The sequence below is a fragment of the Lissotriton vulgaris genome, chromosome 8, assembly GCF_964263255.1.
Source record: "Lissotriton vulgaris chromosome 8, aLisVul1.2, whole genome shotgun sequence".
NCBI classification, from domain to species: Eukaryota; Metazoa; Chordata; class Amphibia; order Caudata; family Salamandridae; genus Lissotriton; species Lissotriton vulgaris.
The window spans coordinates 1,371,657,938-1,371,676,123 of record NC_141696.1 but is presented as its reverse complement, the minus strand read 5'-3'; the positions used below and the strand labels follow the sequence as shown (position 1 = coordinate 1,371,676,123).

General features: G+C 44.3%; 1 protein-coding gene across 1 annotated transcript in view; it reads left to right on the top strand.

Annotated features, from left to right (window-relative positions):
- DONSON (DNA replication fork stabilization factor DONSON) overlaps nucleotides 1–18,186 on the top strand; it is a 108,730-nt gene that overhangs the window by 51,632 nt on the left and 38,912 nt on the right. The window contains exons 4-9 of the mRNA XM_086935340.1: nucleotides 64–242; nucleotides 10,992–11,170; nucleotides 11,277–11,400; nucleotides 13,626–13,724; nucleotides 13,961–14,159; nucleotides 14,637–14,849. Coding sequence (XP_086791466.1) covers nucleotides 64–242; nucleotides 10,992–11,170; nucleotides 11,277–11,400; nucleotides 13,626–13,724; nucleotides 13,961–14,159; nucleotides 14,637–14,849 — 993 coding nt within the window. The remainder of the gene's footprint in view (nucleotides 1–63; nucleotides 243–10,991; nucleotides 11,171–11,276; nucleotides 11,401–13,625; nucleotides 13,725–13,960; nucleotides 14,160–14,636; nucleotides 14,850–18,186) is intronic.

Genomic DNA, 18,186 nt, shown 5'->3' with positions numbered 1-18,186 from the left:
TTTTAATGTACCACCCAGAGTATGTCCTTCTTTTTTTGTTGTTGTTTCTTTTTTTTGTTATAGGAACCCAAATTGTCAACAGATCTGCGGTGTGCCTTCCAGCAGAGCCTGGTTTACTGGCTTCATCCGTCACTGCCATGGCTGCAGCTATTCCCTCGCATTGGTGCTGATAGGAAAATGACTGGCAAGGCTATGCCATGGTCTCAGGATGAGGTTTTGCAGCAGGTTCTGATGAGTGAATGGCAAGTAAAGTCCAGAATTCCCTGTTGCATGTTCTATTTGGGAAAAGCTTAAACAAACCCAAAAAAAGTCATTTTGGTTTATTCTGTTGAAAATCCCTGAAACTCATGTTAATGTCGACTGGCTTCAAGAGGGTTGGACTCTGGGATTTTCATCAACTGATCTTTTTATCTTTCTAAAGCATGTTTTAGTTGAAATAATTTGGGAAAAATGGGAGCTGTACTATTCAAGTGCTGATATGAGGCCCTCCAAGGATTTCAGAGTGGAGTTTCTTCTGTCAATTGTCTGTACCACCCAGTACGTTTTATGGCGTTCTACCATGATCTGACTGACTTGTGGCGTCGGGAAGGGACTTTGTGAACTTGGATCCATATAAGCGGGCTTGTGAATTGCAATCTGGAAAGATGTCCAGATCAAATCCTTGTGCAGGATCATCCCAATACTTGCACTGGGACAGAGTTATGTAGATTGCCAAATATTTTAAGTTATCTACCTCCACTCGAGTTTTGTTTTCCATTGCTTCTCCTCAACTGAGAATCTCACTGGCACTCGAACTCCTTTGTCCCTCATAGTGAGCCTAGATAATCCTCTGCATGCGCCTAGTATTTTTGTTAGGCGTTGATTGGATGTAGGGGGAATTTTTAAGCATCTAAGGTTGTAGTAATATGTATTCTTTGGTTGGTCTGTTCAACTGAAATCCATTCCCCACTGTGTCCTCACAACCTCAATCAGCCAAGGTTTCTGTAACGAAGGCAAGTAGGAAGGGGCGAGAGAAGACCCGTCTATCACATACCCCTCTCTATTGCAAAATCATTTTATAGTACCCTATTTCATCCTCTGTCCCATGTTGCCAGGTGCAGTGCCACAAAGACGATAAATTAGGTTTAAATTTTCAGCGTAAGGACTTGAAATAGAAAGTCACAACTTCTGAAGTTGAACGCCTTTTCAGAATCAGTACTGTCTAGGGCATGCAAGACTTCGAGTTCATGACTTATAATTCCAAATATAGCCATTTTAGGCCACGTCTGCTGTTCCTCCCCAGAATGCATCCATTTTGGTCCTGGTGTGTGAGGGACTTAATCACTTAGCTGTTTTACAAGAATGTTTGTAAAAATGTTAACAACCTAGATTGAGGGTGATTGGCCAAAAAAATGAGGGCTATTCTTGGATGGCATGCTTTCATTAGGAATTATTGCACTTGAGCCCTGCACACGTTATCAAGCAGCCTTCACTGCTCCGCTGCTTCAATAAATAGGGCTAATAAATGGTGGTAGATGAGGGTAGTACATTTCTTAAAGAGCTCGACCGGTAATCTGATGGGACCTTAATTCTACTTTAATTTTAGCATTGTGGCTGTTTCAGAAATCCTGTCCATTATCGGTTGGTCTAGTTCTTTTCAGTCTGCAGATTGTCGAGTCCATACAGTCAGGTCTTTAATAAGTGGGCAAAGTCACTCCATGGGGCAGTTTCAGGCATAAAGTGATCTCTTTTGTGTGTGGCTACTGCTTTTGCCATATCTTTCGCCTTAGTAACTATAGTTAAGTTCCCTGTTTTTATGATTCCCTTTGGGAGTCCACCCAAATAGGTCTGGCTGTATTGAGCATCAGCTTTTAGCTATGTTTTGGGCTGCCTTCGTCTGCCTCAATATCAAATTAAAATATGCTTTATTCGATATCCGTGTGAATCCTAAAAGCATACACAATAAAACCAATATTAAGTGTGCAAGATAAAATACAATACAGTGTTTAAAAAACAGATACGATACAGATACAGCTTAAAGAGGAACAACAGTACTCCGCTCCCACGTTAATAATTTCCTCTGAATAATAACTGCCATAAAATGTTTGATAAAACACATGTATAAAAATTTGGAATTATTTGTAAATATGATAAAGCTGGATGACATTTCACATACTGTAAGGGCTTACCAGCGGCTTAACTAATGAGTGCCTCCAATCTGAATGAAATTTACAAAAAAACAATGTGCATAGTTGACTTTTTAGATTAACTGTCACCAGGGCAATGCACTAGGTCACATGACCAATTATTAATTTTAGGAAAGCTGGTTACACAATGAAAAATGCCTCCAGAGTAATTAATTGGATTGTTGGAGCCTTTTTAGGTCGAGCAGACCTACCCTCAATGCGTGAGCATTGAAGGTGTCTGCTTCAGACCTATTGTGGCCCGTTAGTGAGAATGCTGGGAATGAGGACACCAATCTGTTACGAGCTCGCAGTTTTCACCGCGGGAGCGCGCGTCTGATCCGCGCATGCGCAGAGTCCCCGCGCATGCGCAGAGTAACTCACAGCCCTTGCACAGACGCAGGCAGGCAGCCCCCACCCCTCTGCATGCATGCACGCACGCACACACAGGCGGGCTCATGCACACACAGGCACACAGACACTCGCTCACACACACACCCCCCCCCTCCCCCACAGTCACACACACGCACGCACACAAAGCCCGCCCGCCCGCCCGCACTCGCGCGCGCACATGCTTTCCCCCGCCTCCCCCCTCCCCCGCTCAGCAACCCACTCACCGGCTTCCTTCGTGCGGCGGCTCTCCTCAGCTGCAGGGCCCGGCAGCAGGACTCTTCTTCCCTCCTTCGGCACCGGGGCGCAGGGTAGGCTCCTGCCTGCTCCGGTGCTCCAAACACGGCGGCTTCGTCCAATCGCGGCTCTTCCGTGGGAGGCGGGGTAGGCTCCCGCCCTCCTACTTCCTGTTTCCTGTTGTCGCGCCGGCCTGCCTGACTTCCTGGTCGCAGGCCGGCAGTGATTTGCGGTATTTATTTTTTAAGCACGAAATCAACACAAAGGTATTGGAGCGTTTTACACTAGTTTTTAATGTAGGCGCTACATCTTGAAAGTGTTGATGATCGGGGACACTAAATGGTAGCTGACTTTTCTTTGAGATGCCACCCATTACCCATGTGCGGTAGGCGATTACATGAGGTGCTGGCACCATCTGGTGTGATGGAGGAGGTGCATATATCCTGTGTATCCCGTCGTGCTCACACAATGGGGCTGATACTTGTGTTTGGTGGAGTGGTGCGTGACATCTGCACGCTGTGAGCGGCGCCAGCTGTGATTTTTAGGAAAAATGCGATAACGGGATTTGAATTAAAACCGTGTTTGAGCAGGAAAAGGGGGACATTTTACAGCAGACGAGCAATCCACATCTCCCAGACATTAAACACAATGAGAAGCACAAGCGTTCACCATGCGCAACGGCGTGAGTGTGCACACACGATCACTAGTGGGTCAAGTCAGTCGCAGCGCAGTCTGATTTTGGAAGACAAATTGCAATGTAACTTAAAGCATGATTCCTTTATTTCAAGATCACACCTGTTCGTGTTACCGTGTGCTGCTTTTTGAAAAGCACAGAGCGGTTCTTGGTTTACAGTTCACGTCGTTGGAATGGAGAATGTGAAACTGAAACTTAATTTTGTGGTTATTGGTTTATTTAATTTTAACGCCATTAATCTGGTTCCGCTTCTTTCATTTTCTGGGCGACACGGCTGGAGGCAATATATATATTATGTGTCATCCGTCACTTGTCCGTCGGTTTATTTCGATTTTTGGAATTGGTTTGCAATCCCCCGGGTTGCAGTCGCAATGTAGGCTAGAGGCACGGCTGCTATTAGTTGTGGATACTACAGAAAAACCCCACAATTGTTTCATGTCTGGGACGTGTGTGCACTGTGGGCAGCTGTGTATATACTCGTGTTGGGTGGTGCGTGAGTTTGTGTCTGCGTGTGGTATGTGTAAGCCTGTGTGGGAGAACAGTGGATCGGGGCATGCAACTTTCAGGCACCAAATATTCTCTTTATATGGCAGCGTATTTATCAACATTGTCCACGGGACCTGGCCCACCCGGGGCTTAAGGAAAACAAGGTCCTTGTGGGCCCCCAAATCGGTACGCCATAAAAGAGGAATGCAAAACCTTCTCGACTGACATCAGGGCATCATTCCTCCTCCCCCCAGCGCTCTGAAGAGTCTAGAAACTTCAGGCGCTCCCATTCCAGGCGGATAAGGGAAGTAACATGCCCAAGCAGCGGAGCCAGGATTCCCTACATAAACATGGCTATATATAATACTTAGAAGCACTCACAGCGCTTTGAAACTGCGCAACTAGTAGAAAGCGCGTTTTTTACAACAGTAAGTAGGATATGAATTTGGATGCAAGATGTTTCATACACTGAGTTCAAAAGCTCTGTCAAAATGCACACGCTATAATACAAACAGCGCTAGCTATCACAGTTTTACCTTTCTTAGCGCTCAAACACTGGCAATATTACCTAATTTTACTGTATGGATTTTATCGAGCTCTGAAATATAAATGGCTCATATGGTCTTCTGAGCTGTAGGTCTCTAAAGCACATCTGTGCCCTGGAGACATCCACAGCCAGGCCTGGGAGACATCTGAAGGGACAGTTCCTGATATCTGGCAGGTCTCAGATTTAGTGGGCAGCAGTGTGCGAGCGGTGTGCTTTCTGAACAGCAGAATAAAATTTAGGTTTCCAGGTCGCAGCACCAAAAACATGTAGTATCGGCCAGGAATGATGCTCCTCTGAACCAGAGAATACACATGCTACATAATTACACTGCGCTCAACACAACATACACTCCAAATACCACTCAGTGCCACATAGTTACACGCCACATAATTACACTGCACTCAATGCAACATACAATCCAAATACCACTCAGTGCCACATAATTACACACCACATAATTACACTATACTGAATGCAACACACACTCCACACAATACCACTCAGTGCCACATAAGTATATGCTACATAATTACAATGCAACATACACTCCAAACAATACCACTCAGTGCCACATACACTCCTCATAATACCACTCAGTGCCACATAATTATATGCTACATAATTACACTGCGCTCAACGCAACATACACTACACACTCAGTGCCACATAATTACACACCACATAATTACACTGCACTCAATGCAACATACAATCCAAATACCACTCAGTGCCACATAATTACACACCACATAATTACACTATACTGAATGCAACACACACTCCACACAATACCACTCAGTGCCACATAAGTATATGCTACATAATTACAATGCAACATACACTCCAAACAATACCACTCAGTGCCACATACACTCCTCATAATACCACTCAGTGCCACATAATTATATGCTACATAATTACACTGCGCTCAACGCAACATACACTACACACTCAGTGCCACATAATTACACACCACATAATTACACTGCTCTCAATGCAACATACACGCCAAATACCACTCAGTGCCACATAATTACACGCCACATAATTACACTATCTATCTATCATCGCCCTCACTCTATCTATCGCCCTCACTCTATCTATCGCCCTCACTCTATCTATCGCCCTCACTCTATCTATCGCCCTCACTCTATCTATCTATCTATTGCCCTCACTCTATCGCCCTCCCTCTATCAATCTATCGCCCTCACTCTATCTATCGCCCTCACTCTATCTATCTAGCTATCTATCTATCTATTGCCCTCACTCTATCGCCCTCCCTCTATCAATCTATTGCCCTCACTCTATCTATCACACTCACTCTATCTATCTATCGCATCACCACAGCATCACTCAGCACCACCACAGCATCACTCAGGGACACCACAACATCACTATGCGCTACCACAGCATCACTGAACGCCACAGCGTCACTCGTCGCCACCACATCACTCAGCACCACCACAGCATCAATCTATGCAACCATTCAACAACTGGTTCAAATATGTTCTCTCAATGTTTCAAGTTGTATTACAAATGTCACAAAAAGATGTTAATATTTAACTTCTGTTCTTGTATTTTCGTCACAATAAAATACACTGAATATAAGCCTCACAAAAATTATTTACAAAGGTTTAAGCTATTGCCATTATAAATTACAATAACTTTTATTTAAGTATTAATTATTAAGCCATTGTTATTTGTAATATTAATACATCTAAGTCACGTAAATACAACAAATATTGCATTACAAATGCTATAGGTGTCACATTTGCAATAGTTATAACTATTGGCATTGGAAATGACAAAGCTATTAATTTCGCTATTTTCAAAACCAACACATAAATAAAAAATGTGTCATTTACAATGCCAATAGCTCAAACTTTCCTAATGCGAGACCTATTGCATTGCAAATGCTTGTTTCTAATATGGTAACTTTGTTTTTTAATGTGGTAATATTAGCCTAATATTAGGTCTCCTTCCGCTTGATGTCGGGCCTGGCTGTACCCCAGATAACTTCCTTGAACACCTCCGAAGAAGTATGTTATCGGACTGAACCCTTATTTACCTCAAAATATTCAGTTGCAGCTTTCCTCCTGGAGTCCACAAAGTACTCATCTGTAAGCCACTTTGTACTGAGGCGCCATAGTACTCTGTCTCTTTAGCCTTGACGGTGTAGGATAATGTTATCAGTGAGTCGTCAATAGTCATTGGGAGAGTATCTCTGACCTTGCTATGTCTAGAGTGTCTATCACGGGAAGGAAACAATTGTATATTCTTGGAAATGGATTCTGTATGCTAAAAGAAAAGTCATGTGACCGTTCTTCCTGGTGGCAGGTGGGTTCGGCTTCAACTCACTCCAGGGAATTCACCAAGTAAGGCGGCATGGTCGGCGGTGTGTGGTTGAGGACATTGACTGCAATGTGTCTCGGAGTTTGTCCATTATGGCGTTGAAGTCTCCTCCGATTAGGCGTTTACTGTTTAAGTGATTTAGGTTGGTAAATGTACGCAGGGTTTGTCCAGGAGGGCAAGTGTAAGAAGAAATAGATTGTCCATTTCTGTCCATCAGTAGCGCCGGACATGATGACAAAGCTTTCAAGGGGGTCTGCGTGTTCTTGATTTATAGTGAAGGAGAAGGATTTGTGTGTAAGGATTGCCACATCTCCGGAGCCAGAGTCGAAGACTAGGCATACCCATGTTCAGAAATTCCTAGTTTACTATTTAGGAATAGTACCTCAGGGGTTTGGCGTTTGATGTACTGCAAGACGCCTATCTTATTTGGTGATTTAACCCATTAACGTTTGAAGAAAGGTTTTTGGATGTGCTTGAGTGTCCGTGTTACTACCATTCACCACTAGTCTTTAAGAGGGCTGGGATGGCTGTTTGTTGTCCGCTGAGCTAGGTTGAGACTAAATTTCGCCCACCTCACTGCCTCCCTCCTTATATTCCTACCCAAGAGGCATCTTTCTCCTGAACGGTAGAACATCGTATAACAGAACCGAATATTGAGTAGCTTAATGTCCACTTAAATCATAAGTTTAATGGACGGCCATGAGTTAAGTGTGTGCTCCGGTTTGACCTCTGACTGGATGTAGTTTTGGCCTGCAGGTGGAAGGTGGAGTGGTATGTCATTTAATACCTTTTCAAGTTTTGGGTCTACAGTCCTCTGTTGCTTCTTTGACCTTGGCTGTGTGGTGCTCACCATTGTTTGTACTACCCCTTTCCTTCATCTTCTGAGCTTGGGTTTGTTGTTCCTTTGTTGTGTGGCCCTAAGTGTCTGGTTTGTGCTCATATGGGTTCCTTTGGATTGCCTTGTTTCTCCTCCTATTTCCTTCAGCACAGTCCCAAGCTCTTTCAGGAGTATTAAAGTGTGACCTTCCTATGTGAATCACTTTAGGTCTAGTGATTAATAGTAGCATGTATTTTAACAGCATGGCCTTTAGTTATTGTTTCACTGCTGGATTTTTAAGTGTGTAATCTGAGAAAATCATGACTTTGGAGGAATCCTAGCAAGTAGTCCCCTATAGCCTAGCAGCTTTCTGTATCGCAGTTCTATCTTTGTAGGTAAGGGTACATGTGATGAGGAGCCTTGGTGCAAAGGATAAAGTTCCCACTCCACCATTAAGCATTGGGACAGCTATTATGATGGAACCATGACTGCAGTCCATTTTCAACCCCTTTAAAGTTGTTGAGCCTGAACCTTCTCTCTGCATCTTCGACTTTGTCTTCTTATTCCTTGACTACTTTTATTAGCTATGGGGCAGATGATCAAAGTAATTTTTAGTCGCAAACGCTGCGATTCGCAAAATAGCAGCGTTTGCGACCAAAAATTCGCAAAATGGTATGCATGATGCAAATCGCCTAGCAAAATTAAGGAATCGCCAAATTTGCGATTCCTTAAGTTTGCGTAAGCATTTAAGGAATCGCAAATTTCGATTCCTTAAATGGTATGCATCAAGCATTCAATGTTTGCGATTTTTCACTAAGAAATCGCAAATTACCACCAACTTCAGGTTGGTGGTAATTTGCGAATTCTTTCACAAATACTTTTTTTTGCATTTGTGAATGTGCCATGTGGCGCACAAACATGCCCTTAGGGCATGTGTGTGCACCGTATGCGCACATATGTGAATTTCAGGGGTGCATCAGGGTGTCCTCATGACACCCTTGCACCCTTGAAATTATTCTCAATTTGCGATTCTCAAATTTGCGAATCGCAAATTAAGAATAACTTCACATTCGTTCCTATGGGCATCCTGGCCCATAGAAATGAATGGGATATCGCTATTTGAGATTCTTAAATCAGGATGTCGATACATCTGCCCCTTAGTGATGTGACTTTGGAGAGTTTGGATCATGTCTTCAGTGCCAGAGATTCTTCCTTTTGACTGGTCTTATACTGTCTACCACATTACATAGGTTGTGATGCAGCAACAAGAGATCCAGGCTTATCTTGTTGATATTGCCATCCAGTGATTGTTGTTTCATGGATCTTTTGACGAATAGCTGCTGCTACTGAGGTGTCCACCTCCCTCGTTATTCTGAGTTGTTTGGGCGGGGAAGATTTGTTGTGATTTGGATAGACCAATCTGCCAAACCCACCAGTATAATCTTCTTTTGAGTGGGTGGAGGTTCCACCTTGTCTTTGACCATGGGGTGTCAAACTGCAGTTCGTCCCTTTGCCTAATATGAGATAGTGATGTGCGTTGGATCAGCAGGGTCTAGTGGGTGTCAGTCCACACAAGGTGTTTGTGAGAGTCCTGATCCACTTGTAATTTTATCTGACTTCACTACTACCTTCACATGAGTTGTGTCACTGTCTTGGTGGTTTTGTAGTGTGGTGGAGTGGGTGTCTCTTCTGGGGGTAGCAGTTCAATGTCTTCTTCAGCGCTAGGTCTTCTGATAAAAAAATATAGATCTTGACTCTGGTGTCCATTTCTATTTTTAGCTCTTGCCTTTGGTCTAATGATTGGCAGGAGGGCACAAACAGTTCCCCCGCCCCCCTCTCCCCCGACTTTACCCCCTGGCCCATTGCATATATACATCCCTGGTTTTGATGTGGGTTATTGGGTGGGGAAGCGGGGGGGAGTTTCCTCTCCTATTCTTATTTAGCATTCAGGTTGCCCTTTTGGGGCGGGGTGGTGACACTGCGCTGCAGGTGGGCCTTTCTTTGTAAGGGATAGGACCCTACTGGTGGAGGGGTAAGAAAGGAGCTCCCCCACTCAAATCCTATTGGCCTTTCTTGGCCTTTACCCCCCAGTTAAGTGTTACTTTAACCCAGTATCTATCTTGCTGCCATCATCCACCCTGACATACTGGAGGGGTTGGGTAATGGATTCTGAGTAGGATGTACATTGAAGGGCCTTTTCGGCTTCTGGGGACTAAAGTTAGTATAGCCTTTACTGTTTGGTTTTTTCACCTGTCCTGCTGTATTGCCTCTCCTCCTGGGCCCAATGCTTTCTTGTAGCAGGTCTTGGAAGGGGAGGTTTAAGGAAAACTTGTTAGGCCACAGACCCTATATCTGTTCTCGGGTCTTTGCCTCCTCATTTTCCAGGTCAGGGTGTGCTCACCTTGCTAGCAGTTGCCACCTAATGCCCTTTTCCAAGGGTGGCAATATGGAGAATCTGCTTTCCATAGGATGCACATGGGCACAGATTCTTCACCCACGTCATGCACCAGTCTGGTAGGGATCACAAGGCCCCAGGATTCCTGCTGCACCTCCATGCCTTCGTCTGATTTTGGGGTGTGGGCCGTCCCAAACTAGCCCACCTCGCTTCCCATGTCTGTGTATTCCAAGTCCTTGAGGTGAGTTGTGGGGCGGGAGATTCACCCTGCCACCCTGCGAATCCCTTTCCTTCTGTGGCCTTGTCCTACTCTCCTCTCTAACTGCTATGTCTTTCTGTCCTGCACACCAGTAGCAGCCCCATATTACCAGATCTCTGAGGCCTGCCAGCCTGAGAGACCGGCGCTCTGTTCAGGCTGATGTTAGCAGCTTCCCTTCTGATCGGAGATTCAAGTTTGGTTCTGGACCGCCAGAAGACTGAGGATTAGCCTGAGGTCTCAGACTGGAGCTCAGATTAGAGCGACTGCTATCTTCAGCAGTCAAGCTACCTCCAGCCATTTTAAATCCATCTTGACATAGCATTTGTTAGATTATTGGTGAATATGTTTTATAAGCAATATTTAGCTTTTATTGGTATTCGTAACCGGGAATGGGAGCAGGGATGTTTACATTCTCAAAAACCAATGTTTTTCTTCCTTTTTTGTTCATCACTTATTGTTTGAACATGTCCGTAAACAAGCATTTGTGATTCTTGCTTAAATCTCGAAGGTGACTTAACTCTTCTGTTCATGGTGTTGCCTTTGTACATTTTTACCACAGCACTTAAGTTTAAGCTTTAGGTTTCTTTTACTGGGAATTATTTTCTCCTTGTAGTAAATATTTATAGTAACCCACATTTCCATTATCCCACAGGGCTCTTAGTTTCACTTCCTTGTACAATCTGCTGAAGGCGAAGCTGTGTCCATATTTTTATGTCTGTACCTATCAGTTTACTGTATTGTTTCGTGCTGCTGGCCTTGCCGGAAGTGATACCATTACAGCCATCATGTCACCCACCACCCGAGGCTTAAGAGAAGCCATGAGGAATGAAGGTAGAGATGTTTTATGGTCTTCTGTTACTGTGGGATATCAGCATTATAGATTAACATAGTATCTGTACCCTACAACCAAATATTTTCTTTTTTCTTCATCACCTAGGAATTGTATTTTCCTTGCCTTTGGTTGAAGCAGAGTTTGACGGCAGAAAGAAACAGAAAGGGTCTGAAACGTCAAATATGAATTTGAAGGATTCTGAAACGATCAACAGCTGTGCAGATGAGGAGTATGTTGTAAATAAAAATTAAGATTTGTTTGTTAAATTTCCTCCTGAATTGGAAGTTACCTGGTGTGTGTGCTACCTCAGCCACTGGATACCTTTTTTCTGTCATTGGAATTATTGATTATGTAGCATGTACAACCTGGGTTTGCACATTCCTGGCGAACAGATTTCCTGTGCTCTTCATTTCAGTCACAGTCCTTCCAACATAATGACAACCGCATATCACACGGATCAATACTATCCCCCTCCCAGCTCCCCACAACTCCAACAATCTAGCCATTTTTTAGTTTGTTTTTAAAACATGTGGCAAAATCTTGGCTAGTGTCAATCCTAGGTTGCTTCATTATAGTATTTTAATCCTTCATAACCTGGTCTTTCTCGTGGGAACAGAAAAGTTAAAATACCATTTCATTTAGAATTCAAATTTGTTTTACTAATCAAACGCATTCATGTTTAGGTTGGACAGGCAATTAGTTGACCTTTCTTTAAGATGACCAGCCCTTTAGAACTTGTCCTTACTGCGGCCTGGTCTCAATGTATGAAAGTTGCTCCAAGTATTTTAGAAAGATGGGCAGAGTGGATGGCGTGAAGAAAATCGACATGGATTCTGTATGGGCTTTTGCAAATGATGTAGCAGGGGATAAAATTCAAATTGATTTAAGGATGAAGAATGTAGGCATCTAAAATCAAGCCTTGGTGTCGTAGTCCTAGGATTTCAGCTATGTCAGTGGAGGTCCCTATGAGATCTGTTGTAAAAGGAAAGTTAAAGAAGCTTACTTCTTAGCATTCTACCAAAAGAAAACAAAGAGAAATCTTATCCATGGGCTGCTAGGTTACTTTTAAGCTATTGCGGTGGCCCCAACTCTCATCAGTCACCACTTGCACTGGTATCAAAGCCGCCAATAACTGCAAGACGGCCTTCGACTAAGAGACCCCCATAGCCACTTGGACTGTTGCCTGCCCTCTCGTTTAGTGTCAAGAAGTTAATCACTCACAATGTCCCCTCTATGTCAAGAGGCATGCAAGGCTTAAGACCTTGATATTGTATTACACAAATTTATGTAGAGGATGGACTCTGTCTGATTCCTACTGAACTTGCAGCACTCGAAATGTGATGTGTTCTCTTCAGAATACTCTTGAGATTACAGAATTTACATAGACTACTCTAGTGGATTTCCACCAAGGTCACCAGTTGGGGATGGGAAGTGGTTGACAAGGCAATTCAGTAAAATGTGCACCTCTAGAGATTACATAAGCAATTGGTTCAGACGTTCATTCAACAGCCTGTGTCTCAGAGCTAACGACTTGGACACTCACACGTTTCTTGGGCAGCTAGTTAACTTTGTTTGAATAATACAATTTCAATATCTAATTCACTGGTCCAGATGTCCGTAAAATTCAAGACTCCACAACCAAAGGCACAACAGCAGGAATTGTGAGTTTTCCGCTTTGTTTTATTGGATGGACTATTATACAATAGCTCTCTGCTCAGCCTAACATCCCTAGTTGCATTACTGCCCTCCCTGCATTCCTGTACTAAACATATAGGGGAGGGGGAGAACAGATCTTCCTTTTTGTTTTTTTCAGATGGTTTACTACTTCTGCATGTACTACTTTTATTTTACTGTTCATTTACAACAGGGGTCTCCAAACCGGTCCTGGAGGGCTGGATCCATGCCAGATTTTAAAAATTACTTAATGTATCTCAATGGGGATATCCAAAAAATCTGGCATGGATCCGGCCCTCCAGGACCGGTTTGGAGACCCCTGATTTAAAATATTAGAATCCATTCCCACTTTCCCCTGTCCGTCCTATTTTTTGCTTTCCGCGTTCAGTGCCCAAAGCTATACCCTAGGAATGTTTCACCAACCTTAACGACCCTTTTCTTTGAATTAATTTTTTTAAATATTCAAAACAGTTGAAAAAACTCAGATTCACAAACATACTACCTATAAGTAGCCATTGCTTGATGTTTTTTTTCCTGTTCCACTTGTAAACTACCCACTCGAGCTCAGTAGAGTCCTGAAAAGCTGAAAGTCCGCCTAATCCTTTACAAACACTCATGTAGAGATCACTCTTTTTTGTCATCTTTAGTATGGTGTTAGTTTGCTTGTTCTGGAGATTCTATTCCAGAAAAACACATAGGATCGGATTATCAAGCAATTGGTGGTTTCTACATAAATGTTTTTAACGTACAACTACTAACTTTATTTCACTTTTTTCATAGAGTACAAGCAGAAAGTGATGACGACGAGGGTTTCTCCTGGCTTGAAGAGATGGGTGTTCAGAATCAGATCAGAAAGCCAGACTCCATTTCTATTAAACTGTATCCTTTAATACTGGTATAGTTTTTGTCATGTCAGCGGATGAAAAGTTATTGTCACTCTTGTTGTTACTGGGTGGGAATTAGGACTTCAGTCAAACACTTTACTTTCATACTACATTGATTTTTGAGATTGTGCACCTGCTTTGACGGCATTGTTGCCTGTTTTGAAATCCCCCTCGTCTGTTCTTGATCCATTTTTACTGTTCAGGTTCCTTGACTGTTAAACATTTATTTAGCTCTAAAGAGAAGAATGAAGTGAAAATGGATCATAAGCCTGAGTCGGTTGTGATGGTGAAAGGGACGAACACGTTTACATTGCTAAACTTCCTGATAAACTGTAAGAGTTTAGTGGCTGCTTCGGGTCCTCAAGCGGGGCTTCCACCAACAATTTTGTCTCCGAACGCTTTTCGGGGTGCCACAATGCAAACACTTAAGGTATGGAGGCTCCAAATATATTTAAATATGCAGGATTTTCACCTAAGTTGTAGATACCAATTCAGTCAAGTCTTGTTATGAGAACCATCATCTGTGATTATGTGAGTTGGTGTTTACTAATCATTTATCAATATCCCGCACATTACAGCCACCACCATCATCATAATGAACATCTGATCACAAAAGGTTCAGTGGACTGGTTGGAGGTGCCTCTGGGATTTAATAAACTCAGAATATACTCTAACTAGTCTCTCTACTGGCTAGCATTATAGGTAAAACTGCACAAACAGCACAATTTTTTTAGTAGCTACAGGAGGGGAGAGGAGAGGCGTGTTCTTGTAGGTCTAATTTCTTGATGGTCTGTTACTTTTCCAGTAAATTGACTTCAAGCCCAAGTACCACTTATGTAGAACAGTTCTTATAAATGTGTTTATTTATCAATGATGTTGATCGCTAACCATTCTATTTTTTTTCCAGGCTCGAAGCGTAAATGTGAGGACCCAGGTTAATTCTGGTTACAAAGATCAGTTCAGCTTGGAGATCACTGGCCCCATTATGCCTCATTCGCTACATTCTTTTACAATGCTCTTGAAATCCGCACAGAAAGGAGCTTTTTCTGCTGGGCTCTACACCCATGACCCAACTGCTGTGTTCAACGTTGGCCCCAAAACTGAGGACATTTTAAGTGTGGTATGTGATTTTGTTTGTTCTTAAATTTTCCAAGCATTGGTGGCCGTTTTCCTACACTTTGACACAGGAGCTGCAAGAGAGCATCAATCAATCAATTAGAACATTTGTAAAGCGCACTACTTACCCATGAGGGTCTCAAGGCGTGGAGGGGGGAGGGGGGGCGAAGGGGAAGGGGTGTTGCTACTGCTCAAATAGCCAGGTCTTGAGTAGCCTGCTGAAGGTTAGTAGGACCGGAGTCTGCCGTAGGAGGATGGGGAGGGTGTTCCAGGTTTCGGCGGTGAGGTGGGAGAACTATCTGCCATGGTCGTTCTTCGGATGCGGGGGCGAGGGAGAGGTCAGCGGATCGGAGCTGGCGGTTCGGTGTGTAGAAGGTGAGTCATCTAAGGTATGCCGGTCCTGTGTTGAGTGAGGAGCTTGAAGGTGATGCTCTTGTTGACTGGAAACCAGTGTAGGTCTCTCAGATGGGGTGAGGATGTGGCTGTGATGAGGGATGTCGAGGATCAGGCGTTCTGTATGCGTTGTCGTTTCAGGAGTTTGGCCGAGGTTCCCGAGTACGGGGCATTTCTGTAGTCCAGCCTGCTGCTGACGAGGACCTGGGTGACCGTTCTTTTATCGGTGGGGGATCTACCTGTAGATCTTGCGGAGCATGCAGATGGTGTTGAAGCAGGAGGACGAGATGGCGTTGACTTGCTTTGTCATAGTGTTGAGTCGAGGATGAACCTCAGGTTGCATGCGTGGTCAGTGGGTGTTGGTGCTGCTCCCAGTGCGGTTGGCCACCAAGAGTTGTCTTCAGTCTTGACAGAGTTTAGCCTCAGACGGCTGTTCATCCATTCAGCGACTGCTTTCATTTCTTCGTGGAGGTTGGTTTTGGGAGTGAGGGGTCCTTGGTGAAGGAGAGGATCAACTGGGTGTCATCGGCGTAGGAGATGATGTTGAGGTTGTTGAGTCTGGCGACGTTAGCTAGCGGCACCATGTAGATGTTGAACAATGTTGGGCAGAGGGATGTTCCAGGTGATCTCCGTGGCTTCGGATCGGAAAGGGGGGAGGTGGACACTCTGGGTTCTGCCGGAGAGGAAGGAGGTGGTCCACTCCAGAGCCTTGTCTCGGATCCCTGCGTCGTGGAGGCGTTTGTGTAGGGTGCAGTGGCAGACCGTGTCAAAGGCGGCTTACAGGTCCAGGAGGATGAGGGCTGTGGTCCCTGATGTCATTGGTGGCGGCGATGAGGGCAGTTTGGAAACTGTGGTTGCTGCGGAACCCGGACTGGGACGGGTCCAGGATGCTATTCTCCTCACGGTATCGGGTCAGTTGTTTGTTGACTGTCTTCTCGATGACCTTTGCCTGGGAACGGGAGCAGGGAGATGGGTCGAAAGTTCTTAAGGTCCTTCGGGTCAGCCTTGGGTTTTTTGAGTAGGGTGTTGATCTCAGCGTGATTCCAGCTCTCCAAGATGGTCGCGGTCTGAAGGAGGCGTTGATGGCCTTGCGGAGATGGGGTGCGATGGTGGTGCTTGCTTTGTTGAAGATGTGGTGTGGGCGTGGGTCTGACGGAGAGCCGGAGTGGATGGTGCTCATGGTCTTGATGGTGTTGTTTATGTTGGTCCAGGAGGGCAGGGGAACGATGTGGGTGGTTGCCGTGAGGTTGGGGGTCTCGGTGGCTGTCGAGGCGGTCAGGTTGTTAAAAATGCTGTGGATTTCCACGATCTTGCGATGGAAGAAGGTGGCAAGAGTCGCACAAGTCGTGCGATGGTGGGATGTCTGTGTTGGAGCTGGGGTTGGAGAGTTCCTTCACAATGTTAAAGAGCTCTTTGCTGTTGTGCGCGTTGTTGTCTAGGCGGTCTTTAAAGGAGGCTCTTTTGGCGGATCTGATGTTGTGTCTGCAGATGGCGTTCTTGTGGGCTGCTTGACTGTCCTGTGTCTGTTCTCGGTGCCATTTCTTCACTAGTTTTCGGCAGGTTTGCTTGGAGGTCTGCGGTGAACCAGCTAGCTTTCTTGTTGGTGTGTCTGTTTAAGGATTTCTCGAGTGGTGCGAGAGTCTTGGCGCAGTCGTCGATCCACTGTCTGAGGTTGGAGGCGGCGGAGTCTGCGGTGGTGGGGTCGACTGGGGCTTCGGGTGAGGGTGGTGTGTATCTGGTCTTCGGTGACTTAGCTCCAGCAGCAGAGAAGACCCAGGTTTGATCTTTACCTTTTTGCCCTTTGTGTGTATGCAATATTAACAGATACCATGTTTGTTGGGTGCAATCTGTTTTCTTCCTAAATCATCCATAATTGTTATTGCAATTGGAGATCTGAGGACGAGCAGATGCAGCATTTTTTAATTTTTGGTGCCCTGTGAAATTCGTACTCTTATTAATCACAATGCCACTTTCCCAATAACATTCTTGCTTGCAGTGCCAATGTTTGGTGCCTGATTTTGAAACTAGAAATGAGACAATGCATTTTATTGAATTTAACTGAAGTGCACTTGCTCCAGATTATTTTGGCTCATTGCTAATGGTTGGAAAATAAAGAACACTTGGGCGAAAAGTTTAATGTTATTAACATACCTTACCCTCCCCTTTTTCCGTTAACTTATTAAGTGCTGTGACATTGTTTATCGCTGTAATTTAAATGCAGGTGATTTTAACTTTTTAGTGACCGAGAGTTAATGTAAACACGCCCACTACTTTTTTTAGATCTCGCCTAAGCCATTGCATTAGCAATGCTTGGGAGATATTAAGTAGGGGCTTTAAAAAATGCTCCAAAGGCTTTTCCATGCTGATTGCCTACAGGGCATGTGTGCGTGCGCGTGCACATCGCACACCATTTGGCAGCCTGTGAGCCTCTCTCCCAGTGCTTAATTTGTAAAATATGAAGTGCAGGTGCTCTCATTTTGTAGGAGGCCACACCCACTTCCCTGGCTCCACCCACTTTCTCTAATGGCTCCACCCACTTCCTTTATTGGCTCTATCAACATCCACAAACCTCAACATATCAGAGCCACCTCCTTACTTCTAGAGTTTTCACATAATCGCCTCGAGTACCTCACACCTACACACCTGCCCATTGCCACCTGGATACCCTCTTGGGTGATTAGTGCGCTATGCAAATCAATATAATATAAAATATGGAAAGTCTATAAGAACAACTTATAAGTCAACTTGAATTATAGAATGTTAGTAAAGGTCAAAATGCAGCTTTAGGAAAGGTAATACAAGGACGTGAGGCAGCTTCCCAACTTAAAGAGAATGTGCTTGTACTGTGCTGCTTGAAAGAAAGAAGGGGATGAAGGAAAAATACATTAAGGAAGGCAACAATAATGCAGGTAGGAAGGGGAGTACTGGTCTGGAGTGAGAAAATAAAT